Consider the following 14780-nt stretch of genomic DNA (forward strand, 5'->3'; position numbering starts at 1 on the left):
CAAAAGAAATGTCACCCGTATACATGAGGAAAAGCGAGTGTGCACCACTGGTAGCTAATGCTCTGCATTATTGGAAGTTTTTGTGTACGCTGCGCCTCAGAGGCACTCTTGCGCCATGTTGTCAGCATTTTGTCATTTCAACTCTCTGTGAGCTTTGTCTTTTATGGAGTTTTGTGGACATCACACAATTCAAATCAGCTGTGCTGTGAATTTGTTTGGTAATTAGCAAGTGACTTGCATTTATCAACATACGCACGTGAGTATGAAGAAAATTTACAGAAACGTTTGTAAATCTGGTGGGAATTTCTAGTTCGGCTTGACCTTTATTAATAAACGAGGTCCATTGTCTATTACTCTGCTAATGACCCTGAAGCAACTACTCAATAAAAAAACTTATTATATATACATGTAAAGCACATATCATTATATATATATATATATATATATATATATATATATATATATATATATATATATATATATGCGTATTTACAAACACACACCTTAGAACACACAATACTCAAATTATTGCACCATTAGAGTGCTCTATAATTATAACATGACCTGAATATGACATGAATTTCTGATTTTTTTACTGCCAGTTAAACAAGTTGCCAAGTTCAACTTGTAGTGTAGCTAACCATCCTTGAAATTACTACTAGCTAATGTAGCTAACAATTTTGAGGTAGAAATAATTTAATCAAAATATTCTGATGAAACTTTTCCATAATGGGTGAATATTGGCATAACTAATGAATACTGTAAATTCCATCTAAATGAAAAGTCTAATGTCTACGTGTTTTGATGTCTTTTGCGTGATCAGAGCAGCAGCCTGTCTTACCTCCTGGCTCGGCCGGTCAAACGGTCCTTTCCTTTCACTTTACTGCTAACCACGGGAACATTCTTTCCTCTCTTATCACGCTGTCCAACTGGAGCACATTCACAATACACACACCAACACACATTAGAACACACTTATAATAGAAGAAATCCTGTTTCACTGAGTTCATTGTTTATAAGGTTAAATACTTGAGTTTATTAGCATAGTTGATTTTTAGAGATAAGTGTATGTTTTGGTAATGTTTTGGTTTGGTCATGACAGTTCATAAAAAAAAAAAAAAAACGCAAAACACAGTAACAAAATTTGGTCGATATGGTTACGATATGCTTATGTATTGTATCAATATTGCAATAAACTATGTCACACAAAACAGCATCTTGTGTATTAACATTACTTTGCATAACACTTACCAGTGTCTCTGATACTCACCACAACTTACTGGATGTTAAAAGTCATTTTTATAGTGAACGTTGCATTTTTCATACTGCTCCATGTTATGAATTTATTGTTGTAGAAGTTCAACAAACATACACTTACCATCCATTTAAATAGGAACAGCTGTACACCTGTGTAATTATGCAGTTATCCAATCAGCCAATCATGTGGTAGCAGCACAATGCACAAAATCATGCAGTTACAGTACAGGTCCAGCTTCAGTTCCTGTTCACCTTAAACATCAGAATGGGGGGAAAGTTTGATCTCTGTCACTTTAACCGTTGCATGGTTGTTAGTACAAGATGGACTGGTTTGAGTATTTCATAAACTGCTGATCTCCTGGGATTTTCACACACAACAGTCTGTAGAGTTTACACAAAATGGTGTGATAAACAAAAAAACACTGATGTTTTGTGCATGCTGAGATGCTTTTCTGCTCACCACGGTTCTACAGAGTGATTATATAAGTTGTTATGTATATCCTTCTGGCAGCTTGAAGCAATCTGGCTTTTTTCCTCTGACCTCTCTTATCAACAAGTCGTTTCCACCCACAGAACTGTCGCAACTCAATGAAAAACTCAACCCAGCCCTTCTGGTACCAACAACCAGGCCATTTTCTCCATTCTAATCTTTGATGTGAACATTATCTGAAGCTCTTGACCTGTATTTGCATGATTTTATGCATTGTGCTGTCACATGATTGGCTGATTAGATAATTGCATAAATAAGCAGGTGTACAGGTGTTTCTATTAAAGTAGATGGTGAGTGTATATTCCATTTCATTCAAGGCTTTATAAATGCCATTACTGTTTAAAATCTTACATGTGCTGACACAAATAGCAAACCCAAATGTTATGATATACTATATTAACAAAAGTATGTGGACACCTGACCATCACACCCGTATGTGGTTCTTCACCAAACTTTTGCAACAAAGTTAGAATCACACAACTGTGTAGGATGTCTTTGTATGCTGTAGCATTACAGTTTCCCTTCACTGGAACTAAGGGGCCCAAACATGTTCCAGCATGACAATGACCCTGTGCACAAGCAAGCTGATATACAGTCTACATATTTAAATACAGGCCCACACTACAATACATATAAATTAATAGAGACAGATAGAGTAAAAAAGCATTTTGCAGCTAGGAACCCCGTTAACTGTCAAAAAAATTCCAGAGACCCCCTCAGTACAGACTTTAATGAACACAATCCAACGATTCAAATATTATTATCATAATTTAAATGCATACAAAAATATTCTGGATATTTATTAGAGCCATTGCACATTTATTCCTGAACACATTAGGCCTAAGTTGACATTATTTATAGGACTATTTGTTGAAGTTTGAATTAAACCCATGGAATTAAGTGACCAGTCAAACATAATAATTATAATATTTTTATAATAATAATGTGGTAAATGGTAGATGTATGGATATGCTTCAAGAACCCCACTGGAAGAACCACAGTCAGAAGTTATTAAAGACTTCAGCTGGTATCATGGATTGAAACGAAATAAAATACAGTGAAAAAAATGTTGATTACTACCTCGTGATTCTGTTGCTGAAGGTCTGGAATGTCCTCTTCTAGCATTTCTTCCTCCTGTTCATCAAAATGAACCATAACTATTTAAGTACAAAAGGAATACCTATGTAACGTATGAATAAGATTACCCTTAAAATGCTTTCTATAGTCTGTAGATTGAATCATTAAAAATAAAAACAAAACAAAACAAGAATTGAGCAATTATCTATTCTTCAATTCTTGCCTTTTGTACCGTTTCCACCCTTAAAATGTTGTTTACTTTTATAAGAGGGACTTTCAAAATCGATTTTCTCACCTCTGCTCTGTGTGCCTCTCTCCGCTGTGCCTTTTTCAGAAAACCTATAAAGAGTATTTGTGGACAGGGAAACAAACCAGATAGGTACAGGTGACCAGGTCAATCAATAACATCGTGTGAGTGATGCTACAGTGTGGAAAGCGCAGATGCAAAAAGAAACTAAAAATGTTAGTACAACGGCCTGTGGGAGCTGTTTCTATTTATTCATATCACCATCCTAAAAAAAGGCTTCTAGCTAAACGCTGAGTGATGTGTCGTTATTTTTTTATTGTACACTTGTACCGATCATCATCCTGTATTTATGCAGTGCTCACTAAACAGTTTGTCCTGAAACATTCATGTTTCCCGCTCCACTTCAGTTTATGGTGTTTGCAAGCTAGTCCAAATAAGGCAAGGCATTTTAAGCCTGTCTAAAAATAGGCTTCTTTTCCCATGCAGTGTTTCTCTCACAAGGGAATCGGCTCAGTGTCTCAAATGCAGCTCTGTTGAGGACTTCCAGACACTGGGTGTAAAGAAACACTGGGTGTAGTACTTAGACATAGCAGAGACTCTACATTCTCACATACAAACAGAAAGAAAACCACTGGTGAGGAACACACAGGATCCAAAAAGTTCAGATGCAAAGTATTTCTGCTGAAACCTTGTGCAAGACTCAATACCAGGGCATAACTGCAGCCCAACAACTGTCTCTCAACAAAAAGCGACAGATGTAATGAAATGTACTCCTGGGCAAAAAAATCCATCCATCCATCTTCTATACCACTTTATCCTTTTCAGGGTCATAAGGAAACCTGGAGCCTATCCCAGGGAGCATGGGGCACAAGGCGGGGTACACCCTGGACAGGGTGCCAATCCATCGCAGGGCACACACAATCACATACACACTCACACACCCATTAATATACTACGGACAATTTGGACATGCTAATCAGCCTACCATGCATGTCTTTGGGGGAGGTAACCGGAGTACCCGAAGGAAACCCCCGCAGCACGGAGAGAACATGCAAACTCCGCACACACAGGGCCCCAGTGGGAATCGAACCCCCAACCCTAGAGGTGTGAGGCGAACGTGCTAATCACTAAGCCACCGTGCATGGCAAAATATTAAGATTTTAATGGTCTTAATAACAAAGACCATAGAAAATTAGAAAGAATTTAACAAATGCTGAGACCTGTAAAATCGTGATAATGATTACAATACTTGAAGTAAAATTCAAACTAGCACACGTCTGGGTGTACAAAAATTGTTTTTTTTTTTTAAAGGGAAAAGCTATCCCATACTATGTTACTTTATCTATTTGTTATATTCTTGCTAATTTCTTGATCAAAGATTTGTTGTTAAGACCATTAAAAGCGTAATTTTTTTTTTTTCTTGCCCAGGAGTGTAGATGTCCATGAAATTCCTCTTTCCTTCCACATCTAAGTTCCTTCCCTCTCACAAACTCTCTACTTTGGTTTGTCAACTCATGTTATACAGTACTCTCCTTTTAAAATTATTTGAATTGATTTTTCCAGTGTTGACTTGCACACATTCACCCACCTTCCAATTTTGAATGTTAGGTCAGGACATGGATGTATGCTTTCAACCAATGTCGTGACTCAGACATGCCACCCACATGCTGTCTCCTCTCTCTCCCTCAGTGTCAACTCTAGTCTACTGTATGTGCGTGTCTGTTGGTACTGAAGTTTGGTGGGTATGTAATACCTGCATCAGTATAAACTTATGAGACAGTTATTTTTCCTCTTCTGCCGTTTCAGAATCCGCAACCTTATCATTTTTACCCGCGACTGCGTTTTCAAACCGTCTCAATTTGATGGGAAAAGCATGGATTTGGCAATGCTGCTCGAAACCCATAATCTCACATGACATAACCGAACACTAACAAACAGCTTTAGCTGTTTTTAACAGTCTGAAATAGCATTTGAATAAATTCAACCACTGCCTTTCAATAAAATCTACAGGCTCACTCTTATCTGCATCGGTTAAATAAATAAATAAATAAATAAATAAATAAATAAATAAATAAATAAATTCACACACAGTGCCCAACACTAATATTGGCACACTTGGTAAATATGAGCAAAGAAGGCTGTGAGAATTTGTCTTTATTGTTCAACCTTTTGATCTTTTGTTTAAAAAAAAAAAATCACAAAAATACTCTGCTCTTAACAAACAATTGCAAAAACAACACAGGTTTATTAAAAAAATCTTTGTTAAATATAGGTCTGCAACAATTATTGGAACCCTATTAGTCAATACCTCAAAAGAGACAGCCCTTTTGTGCTACCTTCCTTTGCCAAGATAACAGCTCTGAGTGTTCTCCTATAATGCCTGATGAAGTTGGAGAATACATGGCAAGGGATCTGAGACAATTCCTCCATACAGAATCTCTCCAGATCCTTCACATTTCAAGGTCCATGCTGGTGGACTCTCCTCTTCAGTTCACCCCACAGGTTTTCTATGGGTTTCAAGTCAGGGGACTGGGATGGCCATGGCAGCACCTTGATTATGTGGTCAGTAAACCATTTTTGTGTTTATTTTGATGTATGTTTTGGATCATTATCCTGCTGGAAGATCCAACCACGGCCCATTTGAAGCTTTCTGGCAGAGGCAGTCAGGTTTTCATTTAATATCTGTTGATATTTGAAAGAGTCCATGATGTCATGTCTCCCAACAAAATGTCCAGGTCCTCTCACAGAAAAACATTAAAGAGCCACCACCATATTTAACCATGGGCATGAGGTACTTTTCCATATGGCTACCTCTCTGTGTGCGCGCCAAAACCACCTCTGGTGTTTATTGCCAAAAAGCTCTATTTTGGTTTCATCTGACCACAGAACCCGATCCCATTTGAAGTTCCAGTAGTGTCTAGCAAACTGAAGACGCTTGGGTTTGTTTTCAGATGAGAGTAGAGGCTTTTTTCTTGAAAGCCTTCCAAACAACTTGTGGTGATGTAGGTGACTTCAGATTGTAGATTTGGAGACTTTCTAGTCCAAGACGCAACTAACTTCTGCAATTCTCCAGCTGTGATCCTTGGAGATTTTTTGGCCACTTGAACCACCCTCTTCACCGTGTGTTGAGAGAATATAGACACATGTCCTCTTCCAGGATGATTCATAACATTTCCAGTTGACTGGAACTTCTTACTTACTGCCCTGATGATGGAAATGGACATTTTCAATGCTTGTGCTATTTTCTTATAGCCACTTTACATTTTGTGAAGCTCAACAACCTTTTGCCGCACATAACAGCTATATTCCTTGGTCTTACCCATTGTTATGAATAACTAAGGAAATTTGGCCTGTGTGTTACCTCGTATTAATACCCCTGTGAAACAAGAAGCCATGGTTGAACAATTTCCTGTTCCTAGTCACCCAGGTGTACTAAAAAAAATTCAATATCAAATGTGAATATACTTCAAATATATTTTTCTCATATGAATTCATAGAGGTGCCAATAATGTTTGCACCTCTTGATACATTTTTTTTTCTTGATAAACCTGTGTTGTGTTTGCAATTGTTTGATATGCATGAGAGCAGAGTATTTTTGTGAATTTTATGAACAGAATGATCAGAAGTTTGAACAATAAAGACAATTTTTCACAGCCAGGTTAATGCCAGTTTAGACAAATAGTCTCTCCCATTTGTCATACAAATATTTAATATATTCTTCTTTCACATCTAAAACAACTTAGAATTGTATAGCTACAAAAGCCTTTTCTGTTTAAAAAAAATCAATTTCTATCATTTGTAATAAGTAAATTTACAGTATCTCACAAAAGTGAGTACACCCCTCACATTTTTGTAAATATTTGATTATATCTTTTCATGTGATGACACTGAAGAAATGACGCTTGGCTACAATGTAAAGTAGTGAGTGTACAGCTTGTGTAACAGTGTAAATTTGCTGTCCACTCAAAATAACTCAACACACAGCCATTAATGTCTAAACCGCTGGCAACAAAAGTGAGTACACCCCTAAGTGAAAATGTCCAAATTGGGCCCAATTAGCCATTTTCCCTCCCCGGTGTCATGTGACTTGTTAGTTTTACAATGTCTCAGGTGTGAATGGGGAGCAGGTGTGTTAAATTTGGTGTCATTGCTCTCACACTCCCTTGTACTGGTCACTGGAAGTTCAACATGGCATCTCATGGCAAAGAATTCTCTGAGGATCTGAAAAAAAGAATTGTTGCTCTACATAAAGACGGCCTAGGTTATAAGAAGATTGCCAAGACCCTGACACTGAGCTGCAGCACGGTGGCCAAGACCATACAGCAGTTTAACAGGACAGGTTCCACTCAGAACAGGCCTCACCATGGTCGACCAAAGAAGTTGAGTGCACGTGCTCAGCGTCATATCCAGAGGTTGTCTTTGGGAAATAGATGTATGAGTGCTGCCAGCATTGCTGCAGAGGTTGAAGGGGTGGGGGGTCAGCCTGTCAGTGCTCAGAACATACGCCACACACTGCATCAAATTGTTCTGCATGGCTGTCGTCCCAGAAGGAAGCCTCTTCTAAAGATGATGCACAAGAAAGCCCGCAAACAGTTTGCTGAAGAAAAGCAGATTAAGACATGGATTACTGGAACCATGTCCTGTGGTCTGATGAGACCAAGATAAACTTATTTGGTTCAGATGGTGTCAAGCCTGTGTGGCGGCAACCAGGTGAGGAGTACAAAGTAGTGTGTCTTGCCTACAGTCAAACATGGTGGTGGGAGTGTCATGGTCTGGGGCTGCATGAGTGCTGCCGGCACTGGGGAGCTACAGTTCAGTGAGAGAACCATGAAAGCCAACATGTACTGTGACATACCGCAGCAGAGCATGATCCCAGCATGTATTCCAGCATGATAACGACCCCATACACACCTCCAAGACAACCACTGCCTTGCTAAAGAAGCTGAGGGTGAAGGTGATTGACTGGCCAAGCATGTCTCCAGACCTAAACCCTATTGAGCATCTGTGGGGCATCCTCAAACGGAAGGTGGAGGAGCACAAGGTCTCTAACATCCACCAGCTCCGTGATGTTGTCAAGGAGGAGTGGAAGAGGACTCCAGCGGCAACCTGTGAAGCTCTGGTGAACTCCATGCCCAAGAGGGTTAAGGCAGTGCTGGAAAATAATGGTGGCCACACAAAATATTGACACTTTGGGCCCAATTTGGACATTTTCACTTAGGTGTGTAGTCACTTTTGTTGCCAGTGGTTTAGACATTAAGTGTGTTGAGTTATTTTGATTGGACAGCAAATTTACACTGTTATACAAGCTGTACACTCACTACTTTACATTGTAACAAAATGTCATTTCTTCAGTGTTGTTACATGATGTGAGGGGTGTACTCACTTTTGTGAGATACTGTATGTATAAATAGTATCGAGTAAGAGTTTGAATGGGTTGGTGGGATTTGACAAATTATTAATGGTGCTTAATATGGTGTTCAGCAACATGCCAGTTACTGTTATAATACTTCACCTACTCTAATACATAGATTGATATTCTATTGGTCACCAGTGATGCTTATACAGTCAGGTGACAATTGAAAGCAAAAACCAACAAAGTGTCTTAGGAAGATATTGGTCCACCACAAGCAACCAAAAAAAGCTTCAGTGTACCTTAGCATAGATTCTACAACAGAGCCACTGGTCTTTCCTTTAATTTGACACTCGTCTGTACATCTCCCTTTTATGTGAACATAATATGCTTGTCTTCCATTTCACATGGACATTCTATCAAACAACCGTTGCGTTCCATTTTATTTAATTTTCTGTACAGCTTGCTGAAAAAGTGAAAAGCAGAACCTTTAACTTTAGAAAACTTCACTGTTAGCAGACATCCTCAGACGCTCAATTTCTGAAAGATATATACACCAGCCTGGCGACCTATCCAATTACTGTGCTACAGTATGAATCTTTTTTTCTTCCTTTTCCTGCACTGTCATTATGTCTAGTTTAAAAGACTAGAAAAAACAAACAAACAAATAAAAAAAAAACTGTTAAAAAGCCTGTAATTTGGAACACACACAGGGGTTCATAAAATAGTAGAATAATATTTATGACTAAATAACACAAGTAAATGTTTCCTGAAAAATTTGGAATCTACAAAAATCATACTATTTTTCAATTCTTTTATTGTTTTTATTTTGTGTGCATGAAGAAAGCTGAAAAGGCACAAAAAATCCCAAAAACTCAAGTCAACTTTCACAAAAGAAGTGAAATTTATCATTTAGCATTTAAGTGGCAGTTAGACATGCAGAAAGACAAACCGCTCAATAAACAGACAAAGGAAATTAGAACAAGCCCCAAACCTAACCAAGACAAATGGGTTAACACAGATGTACGAGGCATGTAAAAAGCATGCAACAGGCGGAGGACGGCCACGGCAGCTTACGTAAGCTCGGGTTTGTCCATGTCCCAGGCTCTCCTCCACTGGCCCTGGGAGTTTTTGTGGCGAGCCACTCGCTCTCGGTCGATTTCTTCTCTCTCTTTTTTCCAGCGCAGGTACTCCAGCTGCTCTTCGCTGGACGTGGGGATGCTGAGATCAGTCAGCACTTCGGTTTGCTAAAAAGGGTAAAGTATAAGATAGGAATGAAATATATTGTACAAGAAAACCATGTCCAAAGAACTTGATTGTGTACTGTCATGCGCTGCTGAAAAAACTATGCTCATCAGGCTACTAAGAATCTAATCTACAGTATTTAAGCAAATCATTGGTTCAAGCTGCCAGGAAGGATATAGTAACTCATAATTACTCTTTACAACCGTGGTCAGAAGAAAAGCACCTCACTATACACAAAACGTCAAACCTTGAGGTGGATGGGCTACAACAGCAGAAGACCACATCAGGTTCCACTCCTGTCAGTCATGAACAAGAATCTGAGGCAATCATGGGCACAAACTCACCCAGTCTGGACAGTTGAAAATTAGAAGGAAACCAAACAAAACACCTGGTCTTTTTCCAGTCCAAACAATGCTCATTTCAGTTACAATAGACTTCCTGTCAGCTCAGACCAGTCTGGTCATTCTCCTCTGATCATCAACAAGGAGTTTCAGCCTACAGACTCTCCTCTTACAGGATGGTTTGTTTTTCCTCCCCGCACCATTCTGTGTAAACTGTTTAGACTATTGTGTGTGATATTCTCAGGAGATCAGCAGTTTATGAAACCAGCTCATCTGGCACCAACAACAACGCCACAATCAAAGTCACAGAGATCACACCTTTTCCCCATTTTGATGTTTGATGTGAACGTTAACTGAAGCTCTTGACCTGTATCTGCATGATTTTTTTTGCATTGTGCTGCTGCCACGTGATTGGCTGATTAGATAACTACAGTACATGAATGCACAGGTGTTCCTAATAAAGTGGATGGTGAATGTATATACAAATGCGGCTTTTCAGTGTTCATGCTGCTCATGCAACATCAATGGGTGGCGTAACACACTCAGAGGACAGCTCTATCCGCCCACTTCTACATACATGAGAGAGAGTATGCCACCCCTCCTTCCCTGAGAACATTTTGCTCTCTTGGACTCCCAGAAATGGATGGCTGTGGTATTATCAGTATTCATACTTGCGATCTCCAGACTATGGGTCGAACGTTTTTCTGTTGTGCCAGTGTGTACCCTACTGACTCATACATGCAACTTCAACTGACATTGTTTGAAATGTGCTTTATAAATCAAATTGACTTACTTACTTAAAAACCTAAAGAAATCCACTTAAGTTTCTCTTTGGTATAAATATATTCATGGCAAACTTCCTTATTCGTCATGAACAAATTATAAATCAAATCATCTCCTTCTCCATCATAAAGAATTAGCTTTATTATTATTACAAAAACTCACACGATTTTTTCATTGCACAAATTATATACACTTTTTATATTCTAATAGCCGAATTTCAGGAAGGCAATATATATATATATATATATATATATATATATATATATATATATATATATATATATATATATATATATATATATAAACTCTCATATTGCTTTTAATTCTGCCAAGAGGGACATGAAGTTTTTCCTTCTAGATCCAAATGTAAAGGATAGGGACACGCATTATACCAAAGCAAGAACCTTAGGGGGTTTAGTTTTGTTCTAAGACAAATCAGCTGAGGGTAAACAGGAAGTACTCCTATGAGTACAGCAAAAAGCATGACAGTCGTCACAGCCATGTGCTCTTCCCTCAGGAGCAGAGCCATTAGGTCATTTGTGTCTGACGCGGAGCCGAGTAAGAAACAGCTTCCTCAACTCGAATTAGTCATCTACAGTCATAAAAATAAATGAAATACAAATCTATACCTAACACGCTCGTTTCATTTCATCTCAATGTTACTAGAATAAACTATGAATAAACTTGAACACAGAAGTATAACTACAGGACTACTTCACATTGATTGTCTTTTAAATCGGTCTTTTAAAGTGATGCTTTTATTGTGATTTTTCCTCCCCCCTATTGCTTCAGCACAGTCCTCAAAAGAAAATCGACGTTTTTAAAACACCGTGCGGCATATCCACTTTGTTTGTCCAGTTTTCACGGAATTAATGCACATTCCTTACGGTGTTCACTCAGAATTCTGAAGCTTCAGCACTTTATAGCAAATATTAAGAACAGTCGTCATCAGTTGTTCCAGCGATGAAATGTAAAAGCAAATGGTATAAAAACTGACACCACTGCTTTTCTATTGAATTTGATTACTCTCGCATGCACTGATCACTGTGGTCATTGTCTAAATCTTCACATGCAAAATAGTACAGCCAAATACACATATAAAGCATAAGCCTTAGTCATATGGCATTGCTATGTACAGTAAGAATGATAGAGAGCTGAACAGGAATGACTTCCAAAAATGTGTAGTAGTCTGGAATGATGTTAGCTTTCACTGTACAAACCTAATAAGGGTATGAGTTGTGTAAACACCAGCGATACACAATCTGGAGTTCCTCCGACACTACTCCCCTTTCCTCACCCCATAGAGGAATTTCTCTCTGATGGGAGATGGAAAATGTATGACCATCAGCCCTATGGCAACATGTCATCGATGGACGCTGCACTGAGTAGTCGTGCTGTATAGGTGTGAACTGGATAAAATGCTTTGGCCAGACCAACATGAATGATAGGATGAAGTGTAGGATGACCTGTAATTATCAGTTTCTGTATTTTAAGGTAATTTCCAATTATTTCAATATCCGGTCATTCTTAAAGCATCATATGTACAATGCTTCATAAATTTACAACAAATGCATATTTGTTTAAATAAGTTGCAGGGCTTTTGATTTGATAGTTAGACTATTATAATTGAGTGGCTACAGAGAAATTCATCTTCATAGTAACAAACAAAAATGGTCATTGAAAACTGTCTTATTAACACTGTACTTTAGCATTTTGAAAATCTTGGCTTAAACAATAATAAAGAAGCATTTTATTTTGGTGGCACTGTTGAATTCATTGGTGGATTTACTTAGTTTTGAAACAAAAGTTTCACATTTCTCAAACTTTCAATGTCTGATATGGTCAATGGATTGCTGAAGGAAATTTTGGAATAGGTAGGAAGTTCTGTTCACCAGAGTATCTGCTGGTCATCGTGGAAAACACATGAATGTAACTTTGTTGTCAAAATTGACAATCCTTCTGTGGTTTAATCCAGTTTCACAGGGAGAACTTGATAGCCTTGCTTCTCAGGGCCATATAAACTACAACGATGAGTTTGGTTCATTATGAATCTATTCCCTTTTCTTTGCATATCCTAGCTTGTTAGGAAGTTGGGGTCAGAGCACAGGGTCAGCCATGATACGGCACCCCTGGAATGAAGATGGTTAAGGGCCTTGCTCAAGGCTTTGCCTGACCTATGTTTTCAGTAACTCAGAGCCTTAATCATTGAGCCACCACTAACCACCACTGCCCCCTTGTGAAAGTTCTTAAGTAGACTGACAGAGTCCACTGTTTGACAGACTGAGAGACTGACTTACTGAATGGCTGACTAACAGACTGACTGAATGGATGACAGGCTGAATGACTGGCGGACTGACTGAATAACTGACAGACTGAATGAAATACTAATTGAATAACTGGCAGACTGACTGAAGGATTGAGACACACTGAATAACTGCCAGACTGATTGAACAACTGACAGACTGACTGAATAACTGACAGAGACTAATTAAATAACTGGCAGACTGACTGAAGGATTGAGACACATTGAATAACTGCCAGACTGATTGAACAACTGACAGACATTAATTAAATAACTGACAGACTGACTGAAGGATTGAGACAGACTGAATAACTGACAGACTGACTGACTGACTGTCACACTGTCTGAATGACTGACTGATTGAGTAACTACTGAAAGTGATTTCCCAGAGGTTTATTAGTTTGTGTATATGGTAGGTGCTATTTTCATCTCAAAAAAGTCCCAAAGGCTGCTGGGAAGACATGGTGCTGAACACAGAAAATAATGAATAGCCATGATTAACAGCTGCGTTTCTACTAACAGGGTTCCCTTATTGTTTCATTCGCTAAGTGAATCCTTGTAAACATCAGTGCCTCAGAGAAATGGTTGGGATTTTCATCACCAAGCATAAAAACCTAAATCCATGCGTATTGAAGAACTCACAGAGTAATGATTTAATCAGCATAATTATCATTATGACAAGTAGAAGGGTATTATTTATGATTTATGATGTCTCATTGGCAATGCATGCTCATATTAATATGACAGTCATTACAGATATTTGTACGTTTTAGTTCCCAAAACTCCACCATAAATAAATGCTACAAGCAAGAGTAATATGAAATATGGTACATGAAAAACATCAGGGGAGTGTTTGCAATGAGCCACATGTACAGCATCCCTACTGGTATTAGTTAAAATGAGCTTAATCCGCAAACCCCAAGCTACCTGATCTGTGTCCACTATGGAGTTGTACTAAAATGTATTAGCGCTCTTAAGTCCAGCTAAAGTTTCATACCTGACCGCTTTAAAATGTCATTACTGCCCATCATTTGTTTTTAATCTGCTAAAAAGCCCCCAATGTCCTTATAGTGTTTAGTTAAATGTCCCTTACTGTAATATCCTGTATTACTCTGCAATTTATCACTTATTTTCCCTCAAGGTTCTATGCAGGATGCTATTATTAGTGGCGCGAGACCTTATTTGTGTTTTTCAGATGATGATGCAACACAGCACGGCTTCTCCTGCTGAGATGCAAGAGAATGCTATTCCGATTTTATTGTCAATTAGAGGAATCAATAATGACTACATTTACATGGACAGCAGTAATCTAATTATTGACCTTATTCTGAATAAGACAATATTGTGATTAAGGTGTTTATATGAGTTGCTTTTATAATATCCCTTTCACATCCTGTTTTACATGTTATAGAACATAGATCGATTAACGGCACGTCATTACGTCACCACGCCACGCTGTCCGACGTTCCCTCCAGAATTTCACGTATTGACATACAGTTCGTCTCAGTTATGGTACCGTATACAGTTTTGGGTGTTTTTATTTGAAATTTTAAAAAGTTTTATTTTGAAATCTTCAAGTGCAGTTAATTATTAGTTATGCTATACATGCAAATAGACGACCACTTGAAGCCGTGGGCTGCGTCCCAAACCACGTACTTACCTACTATAGTGTAGCTGAGATACATGTA

The 14780-nt window shown here is 38.4% G+C and overlaps 1 protein-coding gene across 3 annotated transcripts in view; it reads right to left on the reverse strand.

The window, feature by feature from the left end:
- Positions 1–14780, reverse strand: part of ccdc9b (coiled-coil domain containing 9B) — a 62617-nt gene that overhangs the window by 15775 nt on the left and 32062 nt on the right. For all 3 annotated transcript variants that reach the window (XM_053682615.1, XM_053682616.1, XM_053682617.1), the window contains 4 exons: positions 9499–9668; positions 3120–3163; positions 2828–2881; positions 842–929 (listed from right to left, as the gene is read on the reverse strand). In XM_053682615.1, the coding sequence (XP_053538590.1) occupies positions 842–929; positions 2828–2881; positions 3120–3163; positions 9499–9668 (356 nt within the window). The remainder of the gene's footprint in view (positions 1–841; positions 930–2827; positions 2882–3119; positions 3164–9498; positions 9669–14780) is intronic.

The sequence above is a fragment of the Ictalurus punctatus genome, chromosome 9 (assembly GCF_001660625.3).
Source record: "Ictalurus punctatus breed USDA103 chromosome 9, Coco_2.0, whole genome shotgun sequence".
Taxonomy (NCBI): domain Eukaryota; kingdom Metazoa; phylum Chordata; class Actinopteri; order Siluriformes; family Ictaluridae; genus Ictalurus; species Ictalurus punctatus.